General features: G+C 55.6%; 1 protein-coding gene across 1 annotated transcript; it reads left to right on the top strand.

Annotated features, from left to right (window-relative positions):
• The first annotated feature begins 610 nt into the window (after positions 1-610).
• RAB8A (RAB8A, member RAS oncogene family) lies at positions 611-19242 on the top strand. The gene is given in 9 exon segments (XM_068536809.1): positions 611-745; positions 747-951; positions 5632-5692; positions 7575-7635; positions 11721-11798; positions 13310-13399; positions 13978-14043; positions 15569-15619; positions 17889-19242. Coding segments are annotated over 9 exon segments (840 nt in total). The 3' UTR covers positions 17982-19242.
• The last annotated feature ends 4942 nt before the right edge of the window (positions 19243-24184 follow it).

The following is a 24184-nucleotide window of genomic DNA, read 5'->3' as shown; positions in this document are numbered from 1 at the left end:
GGGTCGGGGTGGGGATAAAGTATTTCATGTATTTTTTATAAGTGCTAACAACACTGGCAGGCACAGAACCAGGGGAGTCCTGCGGGCCTCAGTACACAGCTTGGTGGCTGGGGCCTGGCTATCTCTAGGTAGGTCCCCTGGCCAGCGCCGAAGTCCCGCAGCACGTCTCGAGGGGACCTCGCTTCGACTATGACGGCGCCCCTATTCTCCTTTTCTCTTTGGTTCCCCCTGGCCGGACGCGGAGACCTCTACACGGTACCAACACAGCCACGCCGCCTTCCCGCGCTCGTCCCGATACCAACTGAGGCTGCGCGGGCCTTGAAGGGCGGGAGCCACAGACCCCCACGCGCGTGCGCCCTCTGCTGGCGCCCGACGGTCTTCCCGGCGCGCCGTGCGTACGCGCCCCAGACCCCGCCCCCGGGTTGAGGGCGCGCGGAGCCGTTGGCCAAGCTCCCCGCACTCCCCCTCTCATCGGGGGGCGGGGCCGCCCCAGAGTGGAGGGCAGAAGGAGGGGACACGGGCTGCCACGCCTCTACCCTGTCCCCATTTGAAGCCCCTCGACTCCTCACCGCTGGCCAATCGCAGTCCTCCCTGTCCTGAGCGCCGGCCAATGAGCGGCACGCTCGGGCTGCTTCCGGCTCCGTGCCCAGCTCGCCCCTTCCCCACATCTTCCCCAGACAGGCGGGGCGCGGGGGCGGGCGGCGTCCGCGGTGACGCGCGTCGGGGCGGGAGCCAATGGGGGGAGGGGTGGGATCGGCGCTGATGGACGGGCCCAGGGGCCAGTGGCGAGGCGCTGGCAGCACTTCCCGTCGGGGAGAGAGTGTAATATGGCGAAGACCTACGATTACCTGTTCAAGCTGCTGCTGATCGGGGACTCGGGGGTGGGGAAGACCTGTGTCCTGTTCCGCTTCTCCGAGGACGCCTTCAACTCCACTTTCATCTCCACCATAGGTAGGAGGGCCGGGGAGCGGCCGGGGGTGCGGGAGGCCCGGGCCGGGCGCGCCCCTGAGGGGCTGGGGCTGAGGGAGCGGCCGGGCCGGATGGGGAAAAGAGCAGAGGGTCGAGGGAGCCGGAGGGGAAAAGAGCAGTCGCCTGCACCGCCGTTTGGCGGTTCCCGGGCCATGGGCGGGGTGGGCACCAGGTGCCCATTTCGCAGATGGGGAGACTGAGGCACCAACCCTCAGCCTACTCAGGGAGTGTATGGCTTGGACGAGGTCTTGGCGCCCGTCATTTTGTTCTGTCCTCGCAGCATACCTTGAAGCAGTTCTTTGGGGTCCTCGTCTTACAGAAGTGGAAACTGAGGCGCGGAGAGTTGTCCATGGGGAAAGAACAGTGACAAGTGACATCTGATCTTACTGAGCGTTTACTGTGTGCCAGGCGCTTTATGTGCATTACCACACTTTCCAGTCCTCTGTGTCAGGTGCTGTTATGAGTTCGTTTCACAGTGGAGGAATTTGAGGCTCACGGAGGATACTGGACTTGCCCAAGGTCACTCGGTCTACAGGTGGCAAGGATGGTATTTGTACCTGGGTGTGTCTGACCCAAAACTCAAGGCTCAACCATCCCAGAGAGATGCGAGCACAGCTGATCCACTTCGAAGCCAGGACTCCAACCCAGACCTCTCCTGCTCTTTCCTCTGGAATATTCAGGGGTTGAGCCCCTCTCCCTGACCCTGTTTCCCCCATGAATGAATTTCTTCTGGAAGGAATGGTGAGAGGGAGTCCAGACACTTCTCCTGCGCGGACTTCCATCTCACTCGAGGGTGGCAGAAATGGCAAGTGACAGCTGCCTGCCCTGGGACCTGTCATCCGGAGGAGATGCCAGATAAAAGCTTCAGTGAGAAACCAAAATCAGCGGCTGCCACAGACAGCCCTGACTTCCCTATCGCTAGACCCAGGACACCGGTTGTCACTTTGCAGAACAGCCTTTCCTGCAGGGCCAGCCCACATTGTGGTTGAGCAGAATTGGCTTGTTGCTACCCAGTTCTGACATCCACAAAAGTGGAGCTGACTTCTTCCCACACCACAAAAACAGCCATTGCCCACATGAAAAGTTTGACCTGGAAGTAACACGCATCAAGCAGAGTGGCCTGTAAGCTACGCAGTCTTGCTCTGGAGTGGGGAAGCAGGAGAATGGTCCCCAAGCCCAAGAGCTGGAAAAAACCTAGGGAATGGGCTTTGCTTTACCCCTGTGTACCTTATCTTCCTAAACCCCACAATGAGCTGCTGATGCCATCCTTGCCATCCTCCAGGAGCTGCACTTTGCAAGACACTTAGCTGCCAGATGTAAAGAGAATTGGACTGGAAATCATCATGCCTGGGTTCCAGCTGCTGTTTGCCCTTGAACAAGCACTTCGCCTCTCTGAGCCCTGTTTCTTCAGCTTAGGAGTGGTGTTCTTTGCTTTGGCCATCGCCTGGATGGTGGAGGATCAGAACTGTACAATGAATAGGGGGTTGTCACCACTGCCAGAGACCATGGAGAGGAAGCAGAATGTCTCTTGTAGTGACCGCATCCTTCCCCTAGGCCCATGTCTTTCTGATTCCTGCCCTTCCCTAACTCCAAGGTCAAACTTTGGGATAGCCCGTGCGTCCCCACCAATCAGGAAGTGATATTGACTCCTGGTAGACTGTGGCTCGCTCTCAACCCAGACCTCAGTTTCCCAGAGTCAGAACCTTCCTAGTGAGATCAATTCGGGGGTTGAGTGGTTTGTCTGTTTTTTAATTCTTGACCAGAAAACCCAGTCTAGTCCTTTAGGGCTCTGAGGAGGCCAGCCTCCACTTGCAGATGAGGACGTAACTTGGGCAAGGTCGTCTAAGGAGGTGGGCGTGGCACTCGAACCCAGGTTCCCTCCCTCCCACCCCGGGATTCTCATTACATTTGTAGCCTTCCTGCAGGCCTCTGTCTTCCAGGAAAGTTTAATTCTCCCTGACCTTGAAGTTATGGCCTCATGACTCTTAGGCCTCGTAAAGTTTACGCTTCCTAATTAAATTTGGTGTGTTAAGAAAACCCAGGAGGAAGATAGAGCAGAGTGATGCTTTGGGTTCTGTGGACTGAACAGTGCTTCTTGATTTCATATGTCCTGTGCATCTGTGAGAGAAGCGGGGATATGTTTCAGGAAGAGTTAACACTGGGTGGCTTAGTCCTGAAATACAACCTGATGCATAGAGGTGATTCTGTATTGGCACTGAGTGTATCTCTGTATTTTCTGTATGGATCAGGGATTAAGTGGCTATTCACTGTCTGCCCAGGTTACATTTTGCTGAAGCCTATTCTCATAAGCTCCGTCAATCGATCATTTGTGGTGTGAACTTGGCCCCGTGGCTCCTGGAATTGGCTCTCCCCAGCCTGGCTCAGCCCCCAACTCCTCCTCAGGGCCCCATTCATTCATTCCTTCAGAGAAGTGGTTGATGTACGTGAAAGTGCTTACTTGGTAAACTGTGCGGCACCACGTAGATCCCGTTGCTCTTTATTTTTTCATCCAGCCATCTTTCCCCGGTGCCTGCTGTGCACCAGGCATCCGCCTCAGTGCAGGGGCTGCAGAGATGACTGGGATGAATCAGAGGGAAGCAGAACTGTAGCAAGGCCTGTAGTCAAAGTGTGTGTGCAGGACGGGATGATCGGCTTCTAGCAAATACGTACTCAGCCCCTGCCATGCATTCATGGAGATGCAACCATGAATAAGACGTGTGAGCCCCTGCCCTCCTGGAGCTTATGTTCTAGGAGACAAAACTCAAATACAGGCTTATATTCCCTGTGGTCCCCAGGACAGCTCCTGAGGCGGGCAGGGATGGAATTAGCATCCCCGTGCCGTGTTCTGAGGGGGTCAAGCCAGGCCTCAGTCTCAAGGCTTCACAGGCGGAGATTTAGAACCAACTCCTGGGGGCAAAGGCTGGATTTGGCTGTTACCCCTCCACGCAGGCCATTCCAATTGGCAAGTTTTGCTCCCATTTGCATGGAGCGAATATACAATGTCAGGGACAGTGCGTGAAAAAGATGCAGCCGGTGAAGGGAGAAAGGATGGTTAGGAAGGCTCCCCTGAGGAGGTGACTTGAACAGAGACCTGAGTGAAGGGAGAGGGGAGCCAGATGGCCATGGAATGAAAGAACGTTCCAGGAGGGGAAGGAGCAAGCGTAAAAGCCCTGAGGCTGGAACACGCTGGGGCATTGTGGCCGGAGAGGAGGGCAAGAGCCATGGGTGATGAGGTGACAAGGTTAGGAGCACTGAGGCAACTGTTTTCACTTTATTCTGGGGCTCAGGAGGCGGTGGAAAGGTTTTTAACTGTTTAACGGTTTTATTGTTGGGAATTCCCAGGTGGCCTCGTGGTTAGGATTCCAGGCTTTCACTGCTGTGGCCCGGGTTCAATCCCTGGTCAGGGAACTAAGATCGCACAAGCCACGTGGCGCAGCCAAAAAAAAAAATTCAAAGAAAAACCCCAAAACAGTTTTATTGACATATAATTCAACTCACCCATTTAAAATGTACAAGTCAGTGGCTTCAGGTACATTCACAGAGTTGTGCAACCATCACCACAGTCAGTTCCAGAGCATTTTCATTATGACAAAAAGACACTCCACAGCCCTTGGTCAATCTCATTCATCTCCTCATCTCCTCACATCTGCGCCCCCCTCCCGCCCCCCCCACCTCACCCCAGCAACCACTAATCTCTCTTCTGTCTCTCTGGATTTGCCATTCTGGATATTTCATATGAATAGAATTACATACTGTGTGACCTTTCACATCTGGCTTCTCTCACTCGGCATTATATTTTCGAGATTCATCCACGTTGTAGCATGTGTCCATGCTTCATCCCTGTTTATGGCTGAGTAGTATTCCACTGTAGGGAAAGACCACATTTTGTTTATTCATTCATCTGTTGGTGAACACACTGGAAGGTTTGGAGCAGAGCTTAGCTTGGTGACATGGTTGAGTGTGTGTTTTGGAAGCTGGGGAGGGGACTGAGGGGACAACGGTGGGAGCCTGGAGAGCAGCCGAGGAGGCTGAGAGGTCACCCTGGTCCTGGGGAAAGGGGACTAAAGCCAGAGGGTGGGAGAGAAGGAGGGCAGGGTCAGGAAGGCTTCTTGGGAGGTGACCTTCCAGCAGGTCTTAAAGGAGGAGAAGTTTGCCAGGCTGACAGGTGGGCAGGGTAGGGACCACCCACAGAGAAGGAACAGCACGTGTAAATGCTAGAGGCCCACCTGCATCGGGTACATCTCGGGGCCCAGCGTCCCGTGTGCTTGGAAGGCCAGGTGCGGGCGGCGGGAAGCGTGGGGCTCTGGCCCGGAAAGGGCTGTGGAGCCCACTTCACGAGGCTGCCTCCCGGGAAAGGGACGAGAACACAGCTTTGGCACCTGAGCTACCTGGGGTTGCCAGCCAGCTCTGCCCCTCACCAGCTTCACTCTGTGCCGCTCCTTTCTGCCCTCTGAGCCTCAGCCTCCCCTTCTGTGAGAGGAGAAAGCTGGCCGGGTGCCTCCAGATCGGTTTGCGGGATTCCGAGATTCCCGCGTGCCCGGCAGGTGCTCCAGAAACCATGGCAGCTGTTACCTGCACAGGTTGTCACCATCCGTCCTAGACACAGCTTGGGAGTTGGACTGACAGTGATGTGCCTTTTTTTTTTCTTTTCTTTTCTTTCAGGAATTGACTTTAAAATTAGGACCATAGAGCTCGATGGCAAGAGAATTAAACTACAGATATGGTAAGAGTCGTTTCCTTCATCAGCCCCTCACCCAGCGAGTGCTTCGAGCCAGGAGCCCCTGGTGCCCCGTCCCCCTCCCTGTGACCACGGCCGCCATCTCTCTGTGCCCAGCCCAGACACATCAGGCTTTCTTCAGAAGCCCCAGGAACGGTGCCCTGCTGGCTGCTGGGGCTTAGAGTCTGTGTCAGCCCTTCTGAGGACATAGCTCCCAGGCCCACTTCCGATGTGGGCACAGTCTGGGCCTGGGCTTCAGAGGCACCTGCTCCCATTGAACTTGGAGAGAGCCCTCCTGGTGGCGGTGAAGGCTGCCAGGATAGCAAGATACCACAGCCTGGTATTTCCTTCTAAGCCTATCAGCTCGCTGAAGAAGGCCTGACATCGCTTCCTCTTTTGTCTCCTGGGGACGCCCAGGCCTCACTTCCTAATACAGAGACCTGAAATCCCAGAACTGAAAATAAGCTGAGGCCAGGCCCAGCAGTGAGACCTGTTTCTGTTCTGCTCACCTGGGGCTGACTTCCCATGCTACATAAAGTCAGGGCATTTGTGAGTCCCCGTCACGGATGGTGACTCTGGTCTGCAGCCCACTGCGCTAGGAAGGCTGGGCTCAGATGGTCAGAGGCTAGGAGAGTCCTACCCTGCAGCCGCATCACTTGCAGGGAGGCACGAACCCTGAGCAAAAGAGAGAGAAGTCACATTTGGGAGAGTGGCTCGGTCCTTCCGGTCCAGGCACGTGCCTGTGGGTGGGAGGGGTGCCGTGAGATGGGCTGTGAAGCCTCCCTCCCTGCAGCGTGTCTCCCCAACTCAAGTCTCAGAGCCCGAACGCAGCCCTGCCTGCGCAGCAGGTCCCCTTGACTTCGGTGGTATCCGCCTCCGAACCTGACTTCAGAATCGAAATCTGGGTGTGGCCTAGCCAATCCTACTGAGCTGCGGCGGCGGCAGCCAGTCTCTGGCCGCCTCGTAAGTTACAGGGCCGTAGAAGTTCCTCTGTTTACAACACGTTGGCTCCCCAGCAGTCTCAGTGCCCAAGTCCAAAGTGACACTGTACCAGCAAGCAGAAGTTTTGATTTCTTTTCCTCCTGTCCTCCTGCTTCTGCTCTTAGCAGTCGCAGGGGGGTTAATGACTCTCTTAGAATTCTTCTAGAACAGTCATAAAGTAACTGATCATAACCGCTAACATCACCTGCTATTGGCGGCAGAAAGTCACCTTAGCCCCAAATGAGGTGTGTCTATACAGTCCAGACGTGCAGAGCCCTGCACAGGGGGAGGTGCAGGGCCAGAGGAGGAGCCCTGGGCCCAGAGACAGAAGACGTGGTCTTGCCCTGGCTCTGCCACTGACCACTTGTCACCTTTAAACCAAACACTGAATACCCTCCGTGCCAGGAGCTGGGCTAGGCACGGGTGTGTCTTACCCAGGTACCTCCACCGTACCCACGAGGACGGACTTTCCCCCTGACCTCCACCAGGATGGCGAGCGTGGAGGTGCTTCCTAAGCCCCGCTGAGCTCGACCAGCTCAGCCCACCAGCAAGGGCTGTGTTCCCGTGCCACGTGACCAGCCTCTTCCACATACAAGGCCCCAGATTTTCACAAATAATAACATCCAACCTTGGCTCTTCTGTGGCCCAGAAACTGGGGAAAATCCCCAGGACAACAAGATGTAGCAGAGGAGTCATTCTGCCACATCCCTAGCCAGGAGACATCAGACACCTGCCCAAGCCACAGTTTCCTTCTCTGTAATAATGGGGGGCTGCCCCACAGCAGGACGATGAATCAGATGACCCATGAGAAAGCTGGGCGTCCATACTGGGTAAATGCCCCTCATTCTCACTGTGACGATTGTTCTCTTTCTGTGTCGCTAATATCCCTTTTTCTCCTCATCGTTAGGGACACAGCTGGTCAGGAACGGTTTCGGACGATCACAACGGCCTACTACAGAGGCGCCATGGTATGGATTGGTTTGGCACGGGGGGGTTGTCTTTTGTTTTTTTTAAGTCAAAATGAACATCAGTGCGTTGGATACCAAAATCTGGATGTTTCTGAGGAGCCCGTGCTCTGGCTTCTCAGGGGTCCTTGGTCCCAGGTTAGTTTTAGGAAAAGGCTGTGTGCCCCACCTCTGCCCCCTCATCCTCCATACCTCCCCTTCTGGCTCCAGAGACAATACAGGGTTCAAGGAAACCTAATTCTCCAGGAATGAAGAAAGACACAGGAAGCCGGTTCTTCCAGGTGAGGTCAGAGAAATCAGAGCCAGCATGCCCCAACACTTAGGAGTGCTCATGCGGCCCATGTCAGACTCTCTGGAACTTGCTACTGAAAACTTGAAGATCATCCAGGAGCTGACTTGCTCAGGGCTGTTGGCCGTTAACATCTGTTGCCTGCGCCTGAGGCGGGGTCATGTGATAGGAAGACTCGTTCATCATCCCTCAAATGTGTTTCTTTTTTTTTTATAAATTTATTTATTTTATTTATTTATTTTTGGCTATGTTGGGTCTTTGTGCTGCGCGTGGGCTTTCTCTCGTTGTGGCGAGCAGGGGCTACTCTTCGTTGTGCGCGGGCTTCTCATTGTGGCGGCTTCTTTTGCGGAGCACGGGCTCTAGGTGCGCGGGCTTCAGTAGTTGTGGCTCATGGACTCAGTAGTTGTGACTCGCAGGCTCAGTAGTTGTGGCTCTTGGGCTCTAGAGCGCAGGCTCAGTAGTTGTGGCTCACGGGCTTAGTTGCTCCACAGCATGTGGGATCTCCCCAGACCAGGGCTCGAACCCGTGTCCCCTGCATTGGCAGGCGGATTCTTAACCACTGCGCCACCAGGGAAGCCCATCCCTCAAATATTTTTACCGAGCACCTTCTCCAGGCCAGGCCGAACTAGATGCAGAGGGCAACCTGGACTGGGCCAGGGTCCTATCCTCGAGAGCCCTGAGCTGGTCATGCACCTGCGAGGGGTATACAAAGCGGGGTGCTTGGGGGCCGTGGGGAGTGGGAGGCAGATCCCCAGGACCTCGTTCAGCCCGCTGGGTCATCCTCTGAGCTCGGTCTCCTTACTTGGAAAGTGGAACAGAGGAGTATGCTCCAGGCAGCTGTGAGGATACATGGCCAGCTCCCCATTTCCAGCTCCCACTGCACCGCATCCTTTCCATCATGCACCCCATCAATCAGCTATAGACCCGTTTCCTCCACTAGGCCGTAAGCTCCAGGACGGCTGGGCCACCTCTTGGTCCCTGCCACATGCACGGTGCCTGGGACCATGCTGAGTATGCGGTAGGAGCTCAGGAAATACTGGTGGACGGCAGAAATGAATAGAGGCATTAAGTATTTAGAGCATCCCACACAGCGTCTGAACATAATAGAAACTCAATCATGTGGGTTGCAACCTTAGTGCTCCTCATTAAAATTAATTTACGAATTTTCCCCTCACCTTGCTTTGCTCTGGTGGGGCAGGGGGCCTTGGGGCACTGGGGTCCTGGGGGAGCTTCTGCTGTATGGCCTCAGGTAGGCCCCATCCCTCTCTGGGTTGAAATAGCACCCCCTGCCCCATTCACCAAGCCTTTCCCTCCAGCAGGCAGTGGCCCCAGGTCTTGGCCATAAACCCCTGAGTGTGGGTGCCATATTATCCCCATTTTACAGATGAGGAGCCTGAGGCTCGGCACCATTCCAGGCCCTGCTTAAATTCACACATAGGGTAAATGTCTGGGCCGGTAGTGGCTGGCCCTTTCCAGCCCCGACATCTCAGCCAGCCCCTGACGAGGCTGGACTGAGCCATCTGTAAGACCTTGTGCAGCCCCAAGATGATTGTATCCTCCTAGACTTGCGCTAACCCGTACAGAAGCCGCTGGCTGTGTGTGGCTATTTGAAACCAAATCAGTAAAAGTAGGAAATCCAGCCCCTCAGTCGCACTGGCTGCATTTCAGGTGCCCCGGAGCCACATGCAGCCAGTGGAGACCGTATAGGACAGCACAGAGAACATTGGCAACGTTGCAGCCCCGTCATCACCTTTGTCCTTGTGGCAGTGGACCCTTGGGTCCCAGATTTGGGGAGCATCGGATGTCTGGTGTCCTGTTGTGTGCTTGCAAACAGATATGGGGAGCTGTGCCCAGACTGGGGCCAGGAAAATGGTCACTTGGAGCCCCGAGGGGAGCTTCGTGGAGAACCTGGAATAGGGTGACACTATGTTTTCCAGGGACTTCTGCTCTTTCCTGATAGAGAACTCTATTCACTGCCCCCGACACCGCGTAGGTAAAAATCTGGGACCTTGGAACCTTGCATACATGGTGCCAGCCTAGTGGCGGTGGTGGCAGAATCCTGGGCCATCAAAAGGGCCAATCCCTGGATAAAGGGGCAAAGAGCCCTCAGAGCCCTGTGGCGTTTCTTGCGCCTGACAGTGGGAGGCCAGCTGCTGCGCAGAGGCCCCAGTGATGCTCGGCTCACAGAGTCCATCCACCAGTGTCTGTACTCACTCTGGCCTTGGCTGGAGCACGTCACACGTCACGGCCACTAAAAGCTCCTCCAAGTCCTCCCGTCAGCAGTCTCTATTCAGTCTCCCCAAGAGACCACTGAATGAGGGTTCCCAGTTGGCATTTTTGAGGGGTTGTGGCTGCAGCAGGCTCTAAGGCCGCTGTGCATATCCCCAAGGTCACAGCGGGGATTTGGAATTGCAGCGGCTCGCTTGCCCTGTCTGTGTGGTTTTGTCATACACCCTCGCCCCTGCGGTTATCTGCCCAGCACACAGGGCCCGAGTTCTTACTCTGCAAATTCAGGCAGCCTCAGAGACGTCTTGGCCAGCACCAGAGCTTGTGGATGGAGGGCTAGGCCCTTGGAGCGGGTAGAGTGAGGGAATGGAGTGAGCCGGGCCTGGGCAGGACAGCTGGGGCCTTGGCACCCCGGGGCTGAGCCGCACGGGGGCTGGCGATAGTATTGCTGCAAGCTGGCTCACCACGCGTGCCCTGCGAGGATGTCCAGGGCAACACGGGGACTGTCGCAGGGTGGCCCTGAGCGTTGCTTGATCCTGATGAGGACCCAGGGAGATTCCTAACGGGAGCCAGTGTCATCAGCTCCTTTAGAGCTGGGCTAGAATCTTAAAGGTCACCTCTTTCTGCACCTCAGTTTCCCCTTTTATCAAGTGGGGATATTTGCCTTTCTCCTCGGCAGTGGTGAGATTGTGGGCTCAAGCAGAGACGGGTTCACTTTGCAGCTATTTCAGAACCCACGGACCGTCTCCCAGCTGCTCACGCGTTGGTTATGGAATCACAGAGGCCTCAGCATTGCCTGCCCCAGTGCTTGAAGCCAGCCCCGACTCCGGTGGGGTTGTTGGAAGGCACGTGGGCATTAGGGTGTGTCCCCCTGGGCTTAGACCCCAGTTGCGTCCTTTACTCTCCCTCGTGTGACTGGGGACAGGGACCTAGCCCCCCACCCCCCAGGCTCAGGTTCCCCGTTCTCACAGTGCAGACAGCGGGACCACCCGACCCAAGCCTGTGAGGCTCAGGGAGACCCAGTCGCAGTACCTGGCTCATGGTAGGCACCAGATGAGGGGTGAAGCTGGGGCGACCAGTGGAGGCGGCCCTGGCTGAGCCCAGGAGATGACTCAGGGCAGGGTGGGGGGCGAGTGAGGGTGTGGAAGAGGCGGAGCATAGCCAAGGGTTGGCAAGAGGTGGAGCCCGGTGGGCATCAGGGCCATGGAATACAGCCTGTAGAGCAGGGGGCTGCAGGATGCGAGGCTGAGAGGTTGGCCGCTGGGACCTCGCTGGCTGCCGAGGCACACGGGCCGCACTCATCCTGCCAGTAGTGGGGAAACAGCAGGGCTCCTTTGTAAGCACAGGTGTGGTAGGGTCTGGTCTGTGGGGTGAAGGGTCACATCAGTGGCCGAGGAATAGGGGACTGGAGCCTGGGACACCAGAGAGAGGCTAGTGGTGGAGCCCAGCAGAAGGAAGGGTCCCGGGGATGGTGTCCTGTCGGGGTCCCTGCTGCCCACCTTGCTGGGGCCTCCCCCTCAGAGTGCTCGCGGCTTGTCCAGAGCACGTGTCTCTGTCTCCCCCTGCTTATTAGGGCATCATGCTGGTCTACGACATCACCAACGAGAAGTCCTTCGACAACATCCGGAACTGGATTCGGAACATTGAGGAGGTAAGGCTTGGGGACCCCTCCCACGCACAGGAACCTCCCACGCATCCTCTCCTCAGCCCTCACCCCGGAGCTTCCTGGTTTACACATGAGGTCACTGAGCCCAGAGGCACCTAGAGGTAACTCGCTGGGAACAGAGTCAGGGAGACGGGGACCCACACAGTCAACCCTGGAGAAAACGCTGGCCCGGCCTCATCACAGAGCAACCCCGAGAGCCCATTTCCCCAGCCGGGCTGTCGGGTTTGGGCGACATCGAGGTCAAGGAAGAAGGATATCCAGTCACTGTGAGCATTTGGTGCTTTCTAGAGAAGGAAGGTTCTAGAGTTGGCATGACCTTTGTATTTGGTGGGTGTGGTGAGGGCATGTGTCAGGTTGCACTTTGAACTGCAACGGAGCAGGGTTTGAGCTGGTATGAGCTCTCTGTGCGCGTGCTCAGGCCAGCAGCAGCAGCTGCCTGTGGAAGGAGACCTTGAACCCCGAGGGAAGAGAAGGCGGCCAGCGCTGCCTCCCTGTCCCAAAGCCAGTGTCGTCACCTCCCCGCTCTCCACAGAGCTCACCCTCACCCCCCGAGCCTCCCTGGACAAGGTGCTTGTGGCTTGTGATGACTCACGAGGTGGGGTTCGGGTCTGAGAACTTGGCCCACCCATGAAGACATGGCAGAAGGCCACATCACAGCCGGCACCTGTGAGCGGTTGCACTGGGCCACCTCCCGATGACCCCGGATTTCCTGGCAGGAGGCTGCGCCTGGCCTGAGGAGGGGCCCCCTCACACTGGTCTCTGGGGAACTTCTGTGTTCCGGCCAGTAGGCGAGAGAGCCTTCCAGTTAGTAGGAAGTTAGGGAGCACAGGAGTGCGTTTCCCTGAGACCAGATCTGAGCTGCAGCGAGAAGGGCCTTTCTGATGGTCCAGTCCTTCAGGAAGCGAGGCCCACTGGGTTGGAATGTGGAGGCGGGTTGGAGGAAGGGACTGTTTTCAGGCATGAAGGCAGAGTTAAGGGAACGCCAGGGGATGGCAAAGCACAAAGGGCTGGTGGCGGCCGAGGTCTGCGCCCACCCCCGGCGCAGCCTGTTTCTGGAGCCCAGAACAGCGGCGCTGGAGCAGGGCAGAAGGTCCCAGGACAGCAGCTGGGGTCTCCAGCAGAGGAGCCGGGGAAGGAGGGAGGCAGGCAGGGGTCAATACCCCAGCCCCACTTGCCTCCCATAGGCCAGACCTGGCCGGGAGTCCGAGGACAGTCATGGTAGCCTAGTTGGCGTGGCCCATAGAGAAGCTGTCCTTGGCAGCCAGAAGGCGTGCGCTTGGTCAGGGTAGCAGCCAGAACCCTGAACTCCGTCCTGGTACTGGCTCAGTGACATAGGACAGGCCTCTCAGCCTCTCTGAGCTTCAGTTTGTCATCTGTGCAGGGTGTGCCTAGCAGCCCTGGCCCCATCACTCTGGTCTTGGGGGATGGGCTACCAGTTGGTTGGTAGTCCAGTGTGACCTTACCTCTCACCTCCCCCATCTGCCCCTCCCCTCCAGCACGCCTCTGCAGACGTCGAAAAGATGATACTTGGGAACAAGTGCGACGTGAACGACAAGAGACAAGTTTCCAAGGAACGGGGAGAAAAGGTGGGCATGGTGGCCGGCTTGGGCCTGGCACTGCCAGACACCTCGGGGCAGAGGGACCTCAGCGTCTGGGGTTCCCTTCATGGAGGCCAGCCCTGCCCTGCGCCAGAGGGCCCCCCGATTGCTCACTAATGGCGAGGCTGGGCTTTTGGGGAGACTCCCTTACAATCTTTCTGAGCATAAGATGACCCATCTTCCGGGATGCAGGGCTTGGCTGGGCACGCAGATGAGTCGGTTGTCCCAGTGGGGCACATGCCATGGGAAGGGAAGGTGGAAAGCACACGCCCAGCCGGGCTTCAGGCTAAAGACTGAAAGCAGCGAGGGCTTCTGGGTGTGCTCTGCTTGCTTCCGCACAGCGCCTCGTGGGACCCGTCGAGGCCGCAGGGGGCGGAGAACAGAGCCGTGGTTTGAGCCAGGCTCCCTCCACCCTCCTGCCAGGGACATTCACCACCTGCTCTCCACTGGTGGCTTGAGGGAGCAGGCCGCACTCTGTCTCTCTGCCTCGGCCCCCCTCAGGGCGCTGTGCAGAGGTCTGGGTGCCTGGTGGCTGATACTCGCATGTTTTTCTCCCTCCCTCGCAGCTGGCCCTGGACTATGGAATCAAGTTTATGGAGACCAGCGCGAAGGCCAACATCAACGTGGAGAACGTGAGTCCCGGGCCCACAGCGCCGGCCCATTAGGGCTAAGGGTCGGGCTGCACCCTCCAGGGAGGCTCTGTCACAGGGACTGGTCACAGCTTCGGCTGCCTCTTGGACAGACGGCTGAGAGGCACTTCTTGGGCGACATCGTGTGCCAGGCCTCTTGCAAGGCCCAGGGGGCCTGGGGGAACTGCCCCCACGTTCTGACATCAGCAGGTGCCGGCCCCAGCTGGGCACCTAGGACATGATCTCACTGGCTCTCGCGCAGCCCTGGGGAACAGGCGCAGTTTTGCAGGTGGGGAAACCGAGGCTCAGAGAGTCTCTGCGCTGGCTGGCGCCCAGGCCTGCCTCCGGGTTTGTGCTTTCATTCACAGCACCCGCACAGACAGGGTCACAAGCGCATACAGAGTAGGGCACCCTGACCGAGCCTTGGCCCAGGCCTCCTTCTCCTGTCCACCAGCAGCGCCAGCCCTGCAGCTCACCTGCCTTCTCCTCCGTTCCGCCACTCCCGTGATCTGTCCCAAATAGATCTTCCACGCCACTCCCAACCTCAGCCCCTGCGCGAGGCACAGAAGGCCCTCCCTAGCTGGCCCCATCCAGTGTGTGCCACCCACAGCTCAGGCCTCGCCCACCACTCTCCGTCCCTGGCCGCCTGTGCCTCACCTTCCTCCAGGCCTTTGCCACAGTTCCCACGCCCCCCGCTTCCCATCAGGGACCAGCCCATGAGGCCCCTTCCTGAGGAGGCCTCTGCCGTTCCCCAGGCCCTGAGGCCCACCACTTCAGGCATCCCCAGCACCCCGAGACACCCTCCGCGACAGAACTTTCCACGTCACATGGGTGTTTGCTAAGACTCTGCTTCTCGCCGAACCAGGAGCCCCTCGACTGCAAATGCTGAGGCCAACTCATCTCTGTATAAGGCCCGGAGCCGGGTTGGTGCCAGAGTGGGGTTTATAAGTGTTGTCCAGATGGGGGAAGAGAAGAAACGGTCAGGAGCCTGTGACAGAGACAGCAGCCTGGGGTCAGGCCTTCGCCAACCCTTGGAAGATGAACCTTTCACCCTACCTACCAGGCCTTCTTACTGGGCGAGGACCCAGAATGAAGCTCGTTTGGCCAAGGAGCCACTTGTCTTTCTGCCCTGCCCCTGACTGTTAAAAGTGGGGCAAAGTGGGCAGATAGAGCACAGGGGTCAGGGACGGAGAGCTCGATCAGTCAGTTAGCCACTGAGTGCCTTGAGACAAGTCGCTTGGGCACCCCCTCTCCAAGCCTCAGCTTCCTCTCTGACCAGCCAAGGGTGATCCCACCTTCCAGGGTCATTGGTTTAGGGAAAGTGGCGGTCCAGGTGGGTGGGGGTATCCCTGTAGGGGCAGGAGATGGGGCTGAACAGGTGAGACCCATGCCCAGGTCTCTGTCCTAACACTGTTCCCCCCACTGGCCCTGCTGTTGAGCCACGCCCTCTGTGTGGCAGCGTCCAGGAACCAGCAGGCCCCCACCTGCTTCCCACTCCTGGGCTACTAACTACGTGCTTATTCCACAGGCATTTTTCACTCTCGCCAGAGACATCAAAGCAAAAATGGATAAAAAATTGGTGAGTGTGTGTCCTCCCCGGATCCCCACGTGCCTCCCTGTTGGAGCTGGCTGGCATCGCTCTCAGTGGTGTGATGCATCCCCGGGCAGATCCTGCTTCTTAGGGCCCAGGTGCACCTAGTAGGGCATCTCTAGGAAGCGGGGTAGCGTTATCAGGTGTGGCGGGGACATCCACCCTGAACATGCCTCTCAACTTCATCTTTCCTCCGTGGCCCGGAGCTGCTCAGTACCAGGCGCTGCTCACTAAGCACACAAGCTAGCTGGGCACACCGGACCCTTTCCGTCCCTCTTGGGAGCCAAGCCTGCACGAAGCTAGAGGGCCTCCTGCAGAAAAGCCCCCCAGGCAGGCCCAGAACCACGGTCCACCCCGTAACAAGGCCCCCAAGCAAGGCTCGTGTCTGACAGCTGCCGGCTTTCCATCCTGACGAGTCCAGCAGGTCGATAGCCTTTTTCCTCCTTCCAGCCCCAAATTCTGGAGGTTGTGACAACCTTCAGTGGGTGCCGGGGCCCTGAGGCCTCCAGGAGGTCCTGCCTGAATCCCTCCGCATCCACCCTTTCATTCATTTCTAGCTTTTCTGTTTAGCACATGAGCAGTTTCACAGTCCCCAGCATGCAGCATAACTAGTGCTTTCTTGGTAGGGTCTGAACGCTGAACTATATTTTGGGCATGGTACCGGCTAAACGCTGTCGTGAGTCTTACTCCAAAGCCTCTGTCCCAGCGACCACTCTTCCCGCCAAGTGATGCTCCCTGGTGTCTGATACGAGAGCATGACGCACTCTTATTTGTGACCTGTTCTATGTCTGCGCATATAGGACTGCGTACACAATACAAAACGCCATTCAAGTAGTTCACGTCTGACTTAAAATGAGTGTCATTTTCATAATTCTAAGATGCTGTGAATTGAATTGCAAGGCACACGATCAATTTAGTAGCAGCTGTTTAGCCAAAACAGAAAAGAGTCTGTGTAAACCACTGTACTTTGAGAAGAATTTTCTTACAATTGTAATTTTCTTAGAATTCTTTTCTCTTCAATATAACAGTAAAATTTTGATTTTTAACCATCCTACTGACTCACTCATGCCCACCAGGAGTTACACTGAGCCTCATGGCAACACTTTGCCTGTGCTTTTGATACCGGCCTGTTGATTGCCTCCAGAATGTGCCATGTCCTTCCAAGGCACAGATTGTGAAGTGCTGATGTTCACCATAATCCTTGCAGTTTCTCTTTTTTTCTTAACTAAGTTGCAAATCACCAACAGTTAAATTCTGTTCATTTCCTACCACCTTTGTTTATGTTCAGAGTTGCAACCCCATACCACTACTATCAGTCTTCTTTTTTTTTTTTTTTAATGTAATTGACATAGGACATTGTGTAAATTTGGCACCGTGTAGGCATTCAGCAGTTACTGTTGAATAAATTCAGGTTTTATCTGAGAGCCGAAAGATGAGAAGGAATTAGTCAAAGAAACAGGGCTGAACCTTTCCAAACATGGTGATGTGAGAGAAAATAGGATTTCAGTTCCCAGGGTAGGCAGGGACCAGAACAAGAGGCTTCAGATGCCAGGCGACAGCACTGATGGATTTTCAACAGGGCTTGAGTTTAGGGCTTACCTCACCTGCAGAAGGGTGGAGGGTGAACTGTGGGGAGAGGTGGGGAGCCAGAGCCTTGGCACAGGGGCAGGGAGACCAGCCGGGTGAGTGAGTGGCCCTGGGATCTTGAACCCAGCCCTTCCAAATCCCAAGAGAGAGTGCCTGTCTGCTGCCCTCAGCTGCCTCACTGATAGGTGCTCAGCACAGATGGGTAGATGGATGGGAAGGAGGGAGGGGTGGGTGAATGGAAAGAAGGAAATAGGGAAAGAAGAGAGTGAGATGGGTAAATAAGTGGTTGGAAAGATGTTGAGAGGGTGAATGGAAAGGGGTGGATAGGTACGTGAATGAGTGATTAAAGGAATGAATTGTTGGAAGGAGTGATGGGTAGTAGATAAAAAGCAGATCTGTGGGTTTGTGAAAGATGAATTGTTAGTTGGAGGGGACAGCTGGATGGATGGGTGGATGGTTGGTTGGAAGGGGATGGATGGATGATGGATGGGAGGGCATGGGTGGTTGGATGGAAGGGGATGGATGGATGGTTGGTTGGAAGGTGACAAATGGGTACATAGGCTGGCAATTGGTTCGTTGGTTAGTTCATTAGTTGACTGGCTGGTTGGTTAAGAGACATAGAGCTCATGTTGCTCAGCCATAACCTCAGAAAACCTCCTGTGATTTTCAGGAAGGCAACAGCCCCCAGGGGAGCAACCAGGGAGTCAAAATCACACCGGACCAGCAGAAGAGGAGCAGCTTTTTCCGATGTGTTCTTCTGTGAGGAATGCCGCCTTACCCTGAGCCTCGCTCAGCCGAGCTGACTGTGCCTGTCCTGAGTGAGCCCCTCACTCAGCCGGGGCCCTCCCCCCTCACCACTCCCCGCCACGCCGCGGCCACCGGGCCCGTGGCCACCAGAACACAATCGAGAAATTGTTTATTTTAGTAACTGATCTTTTTCAACTCTGAGACGGAAGAAGTTAAGAATCTGCTGCCTTTCCTGCGACATCCACTGAATGGGTCCACGCACCATGTGAAGCTAGAGAGAGAGGTGGAGCCGCGGCACGGCCGTCAGTAGCAGCCCACACGGCAGGCCTCCATCTCTGGGCCTCGACATAGCTAGAGCCCCGCTGGAAAGCCTGTCCATGTCCCCCGCGACAGAAGCGAGGCCCCCAAAGGCCAGTGATAGCTCCAGGGGAGCCGGGCTCTGCACCCTGAGCGAGGCAACTCACATCAGGCCCAGGAAGCGTCTGCCCAACCAATCCAACGCCTGCTTTCACCTCTTCTCTCAGTTTTTGGACAAGTGACAGAAACCGTTATCTACTCCCCGCACCCCGCCCCGGCTCCCCCCACCCACCCCCATGTTAACTGTCAAACCAAAGGGAAGCACAAATTAAGGAAATCCTGAGGAAAGAAGCATGGAGTGGCCTTTCCTGTTTACAGCCAGGTTTGGTCCCGTGGTCCAGCCGGGCCTTGGGCATGGCCAGTAGGTCCCTCCACAGTCCCCACCTGAGCACTGAGGGGTCTCCGTGCATGCCACGGGTGAGCCCAAAATGCAACCACGCACGGCCCACCCTCGATCGGGGCACCTACTCCTCTTCGTCCTCCCGCTGTCTCCAAATCGGACGTTCTTTCTAGAGATTTTTATTTTTCCAGATCTGTAGTGTCAGGAGGTGATTCTGTCCTTGATTTCCAACAGCAGACCCAGGTGATCGGGAACACACGCACCCCCCCTCCCCCAACCTCTGGGACATGGCTGAGAGTGCGGGTGGCCTGCGGGGCCCGACTGCAGAGCATTCTGGGTGGGTTTTTAACTGCCGTTGCTCAGTTCTGTTTTGACAGCTCTGCCTTCCCGTAGAGACTGCAGTCGGGACCAGGTAACCAGGTCGGGGGGTGTCACCAGGGAGCCTTTCTCTTTCACTTTTTTTGAATTAAAACCAACATACCAGCAATTGTCTGCTCTCCCCTTGGTATCTCTTAACATGCTCTGTTTACATCGATAAATGCACTTAAGGAAAACAAATTAAAGCTCATTTTAAAGTTAACGGATTTTTATGTCCGCATTCTCTGTGTAGGTACACAGATGTGGCCAGATGTTGGGTTCACAGGATGCCCGCTATTTAAAACACAGCCCAGGTCAGCAGGGGCCTCAGGTCTGGACAAGATCAAAGTAGAGGTGGCAGGTTACCCCAGGCTGGAGGAGAAGGTCACCCCAAGCTCTGAGGAGGTGACACCGTTATCAAAAGACTGACTTGGGAAAATAAGCTTCCCAACCTGCCCCCTTCCCCAGACACATGCAGCACAGGAAAACGAGGAGGTGTCCCTCCCCGCAGCACCACTTCGTACACCACACCCCCGGCTTAACCCGCTCGGTCCACGTCAGTCCCCTTCATGCCACCAAGTGTCTCTCGTCTTGGTCCCTACCGCACCCGTTTTGCCAAGTTGAGCGCTCCACTCTGAGCACCCCCCTCACCTCTCAGGAAGTCTCCTCCCCATGATCCTGCTTCAGACCCACGGCACAACCAGGGGCTGAGCCTCAGTTGGGCACGATCATAGCTCCCACCTCATAGGATGGCTATGAAGAGCCCGCGAGAGGGCGCATCCCAAGCTAACTGCTGTCACATTGTGTCATCATATTCATATCCATTATCATTAGCATCATTATTTGTCTTGTGCCCCAAGAGAAAAGCTCACCTCTCTTTTTACACCTTGTCTCTAATGGGGAACAAGTCATCCAAGTAGCTTACAGCTTTGAGCTGTAAGTATTTGCCCCATAATGCCCCAAGTTTCCACCAGTGGCCCCCCCAACCAAGTCAGGTGGCATCCTTGAACTCCTCAGTCCAACCTTGTACCAACCTCTTGCTCAGAGAGTCATTACTATTCATTGTGTCTAAAGACTTTGATGGGGTGGCAGGTGGGGAAGCAGCTCCTCAGCTACCATCCTCTTGTACCGAGACAGATGACACGTTGGCTCTTTTTCTAATAACAGATTTATTGAGACGTAATTCACACACCATACAATTCAGCCACGGAAGTGTGCAATTCAGTAGCCTTTACTATATTCACAGCATTGCGCAGCCATCACCAGAGTCAATTTTAGAACATTTTTATCACTCAGTACCCATTAGCGGTCACTCCCCATTCTCCCTCCCTCAGTCCCTGGCAACCACTAAGCTACTTTCTGTCTATGGATTTGCCTGTTCTGGACGTTTCGTATAAATAGAATCGCACACTGTGTGGCCTTTTGCATCTGGCTTCTTTCACTCAGCATAAAGTTTTAGAGATCAGTCACGAGCTTCATCCCTTTTTATGGCTGCATAGTATTCCATTGTGTGGATGGACCATATCTTTTATGTGTTCATCCACTGATGGACGTTTGGGTTGTCTCCACCTTTTGGGCACTTTGCCTATTGTCTGCTTCTCAAGTGTGCCAAGTTTGTTCCTATCCCAGGGCCTTTGCCCCTGCTGTCTCCTCTTCTGCCAGCCTCTCCTGCATGTGGACTTCTGTGGCATCAGTCTCCCGGTGGAGTGTGAGCTCCAGCATGACATGAACAGGGCCTGTTTTGTCTTCTGCTTCATCCCCAGCACCTAACATGGTGCCCACAGTTGGGGCTCAGTCAGTTTTTGTGGAATGAATGAATAGAATGGAGGCGTTGGAGAACAAGAGAACTGTGAAATTGCGTCAAGCCCAGAGTTGACAGAGCCTAAGGGCTTCCCCACCCCTGACATCGACAGCCCCAGCATATCCCTGGGCTGAGACACCACTGTGGCCACCTACCCCGAGAGCCACCCCACATGGGGGCCAGTGAATGTGCCACTCACCAGCTGGGGCCTCCAGTGAGAAGCCCAGACCTGACTTTGGAAGGGTAAGGGGCTGACTTCAGAGGGGCAGGGGACTTGGAGTCTCCCAGCCCCACCATCTCCCTGCTGGTCCCCTTCTGGAATGTTCCTCTGAGGGCCATGTTCAAAGACTGTGGCCACCAAGAGATGGGGGATGATTCTGTTGTGACAGTCTCAGGGGAGGACATTAGTTTGGGAAAGACCGCATCCCCCCCAGGCAGGTCAGGGTAATCAGGGTGGTGCCCTCTGTGGTGGGGCCTCAGGGGTGTGGGCTGGAGGTGAACTGAAACACCTCATGTTTCTGGAGACTGAACTCTATGTAAATGAGATCCCTGATGGCCAGACTTTCTAAGTGACAAGGGTCTCTTGGACAATTCTGATCCCCTGCCCAAAGCATTGCTCCTCTCCTCGAGGTTGGGACCTGGTCCATTGGGCCGTGGAAGGCATGGAGGATCAGAGAGGTGAAATGAGTTGCCCAAGGCAGCCCAGCTTGTGAGATCTGGAGGCCAAACTTGCATCTACCCCAGCCAGGCACAAAGGCATCAGCTTAAGTCACAGGGAAGAGTCCTAGTATTGCTCTTAACTGAGCCCCATGCTGCATGCTTGAAGGTTGTCTTGCCTAATCGTCGTCACGTGACTAAGGAGGGCTATCTTCGTGCCCACTTCACAGATGAGGAAACTGAGGCCCAGAAGAGTTTGAGTGACTCACCCAAAGCCGCACAGTGAGTGAGTGAGAAACCAGGTTCCATGTGTCTCCTGTTTGAGCCTTACTGACCCGCAGGCTCCAGACAAGGCCAGCACCACCACCCCCAACCTCCGTCAACAACCCCAGGAGCAGGGGACGGTGATGGCATCCAGCTTGAGCCTGCAATGGGGGGGCTATCTAGACCAGCTGCACCAGGGTGATAGGTCCGCAGGGAGGCCCCCAGCTCAGCCACAAGGATCTGGGCCGTTTCTCTCTGAAAAGGGAGGAGGAAGTGGTTTTGCCTGTGTGCCGGGGACGGGTGAGGCAGCCAGCACGCATCTGGGGCTAGCTGATCTGTTAGGCAGGGGTTCCCATGCTCAGGGCCCACAATGTGTGTAGGGGCCCCCAAAATGTTTTAGTGTTTAAAAATCAGGAGAAAAAAATGGATACAATAATAATGAATATATAAAATAAATCCAGCCCAGGGTACGTTGGTCTTGATATCAAGGCGGTTGTAAAATATAATTTTAAATGGGTGTGTTCTTTTTTTTGTTTGTTTTCTTACAGAGCAAGTCATAATGTAGCCCTGTGGCACCCAGTGAGGCCTCAGCCTGTGCAGGCTCAATCCTGCCTCAGGGATTTTGCTTGTGCCGTTCCCTCCCCCTAGAGCACTCTTTCTGTGCAACAACCCGGCAATCAACTTGACTCCTACCTGCCCCCCCAGCAAGCCCTTTCCTCCAGATCAGTTAGGCCCCCCTCTGCGGGGTTCTTGCAACTCCAGTTCCCCCTTCCTGACAGGCTGTCTATTTTGAAACAATGACATTAATCATTTCTCACTTCTCTTCGTTTCTCACCAGGTTATAGATGCTGGGAGGGCAGGACCTATGCCTGTCTTGGGGTCACCTCTTTTGTTCCCTGAGGATCTGGCACACAATAGGTGCTCAGTAAAGGCTTGTCGAGGTCTGAATGGAGCAAGGGTGTCTATCCACCTGCATGCAGCTCAGCAGCTCGGTCAGACTGCAGATGGGGCAGGGAGGCGGTTGGGGGGGGTGGGGGGGTATCCTAGTCCCCGCCCAGGGCTCACCTACTTAAGGAAACAGGAACCGCTCGGGGCAACGCCCCACCCCGCTGACGTGCAGTCCCTGAACAGAAACCCAGGCTCCTGCAGGTGCCGCGGCACAGCCAGAGTGAGGGCCTTGGGCCCCCGCCAGGGTTCTCCCAGGTACGTGCCTATTTCTGTGCCCACTCCATGCTGGGTGAGACCGGGGCCCCCAGAGCCTCAGCCTCATCTCCACCCTTGAGAAGATAGCACATGGGGGCCAGGCTGGGCCAGAAGGAGGGACAGGGCTGGCGGGGTCCAGAGAGGCAGGAGGAATTTTCTGGGGGCACTGGTAGGTGACCATTGGGAAATAGAGCTGGAATTAGGGAAAGAACATTCCTGGCAGGGGCACAGCATGGGCAAAGACATGGAGAGGAGAGACAGCTTGATCAGTTTTGGGTAGAGCAAGGATGTGGGGATGAGGAGGTGAGGGAGGCCTCAATGCCAGGGTCAGAAGTTTAAAACAGTATGACTTCATTCATCAGCCAATAGCCCTGCACCCTCCTCTGTGCCCACCCAGTGCCAGGTGATGCTGGAGACCCAGAAAAATCCAAAAGAACCTAGCCCTGGACCCAATCCTCAAGAGCTCCTAATATGGGGGAGACAGAGCCAGACAGAGACACTCCAGCTCCATGAGGCAAGGCTAGACCAGAATGGTGGGGAAGGTGAGGGACAGAGAGGGATGCCCAGGGCTTTGTCTTAGAGAAGAGGCAAGAAAGCTGCCTGGAGGAGGGATGTTTTTGCTGACTCTTGAAGGATAAGTAAGAGTTCTTCCAGGTAGAAAAAAAGAACAAGCTTGTAAACATTACCTCATGCTAGGTCACTACTGGTTTCATGAATGTTCATTATATACATACAGTGCTTACCGCTGTGCCAACTGTACCCTCTCAGGTAATTACCATCATTAGCCCCAAATTGCAGATGAAAATTCAGGCACAGAGAGGTTAAGTGACTTGCTCAAGGTCACACAGCAGCTAAGTGAGGGAGCTGGGGTTTGAACCCAGGTGGTCTGCCTCTGATTAGGCTCAACTGATTTGTCACCCTGCTTCATTTAACATTTCTTAATGGATCTATTTAATTTCACTTGCTGCAGAATTCCTTTGGGTCCTTCCCCAGAGGGTGTGCTTGGTGTCTGTCTTCTGGCAGGAGAAAGTCAGTATTGACTGGGTTGATAAACGCATCCCCTCCCTGTGGAAACAGCTTGCTAACAAAAACCTTCTGAGATATTGAAAAGTTAGACCAGTGGGTGGGAGGAGAAGGGGCGAGCTGCAGTTTGGGGACAGAATTAAGGGTAAAAGTGAGGGGTCATGTGTGGACAACCCAGCAGGGCACAACCCTTTTGCTGGTTTTTCACTGACTTAAT

This window comes from Eschrichtius robustus, chromosome 2 (genome assembly GCF_028021215.1).
Source record: "Eschrichtius robustus isolate mEscRob2 chromosome 2, mEscRob2.pri, whole genome shotgun sequence".
Classification (NCBI taxonomy): domain Eukaryota; kingdom Metazoa; phylum Chordata; class Mammalia; order Artiodactyla; family Eschrichtiidae; genus Eschrichtius; species Eschrichtius robustus.
This window is presented reverse-complemented; position numbering and strand designations above follow the sequence as displayed.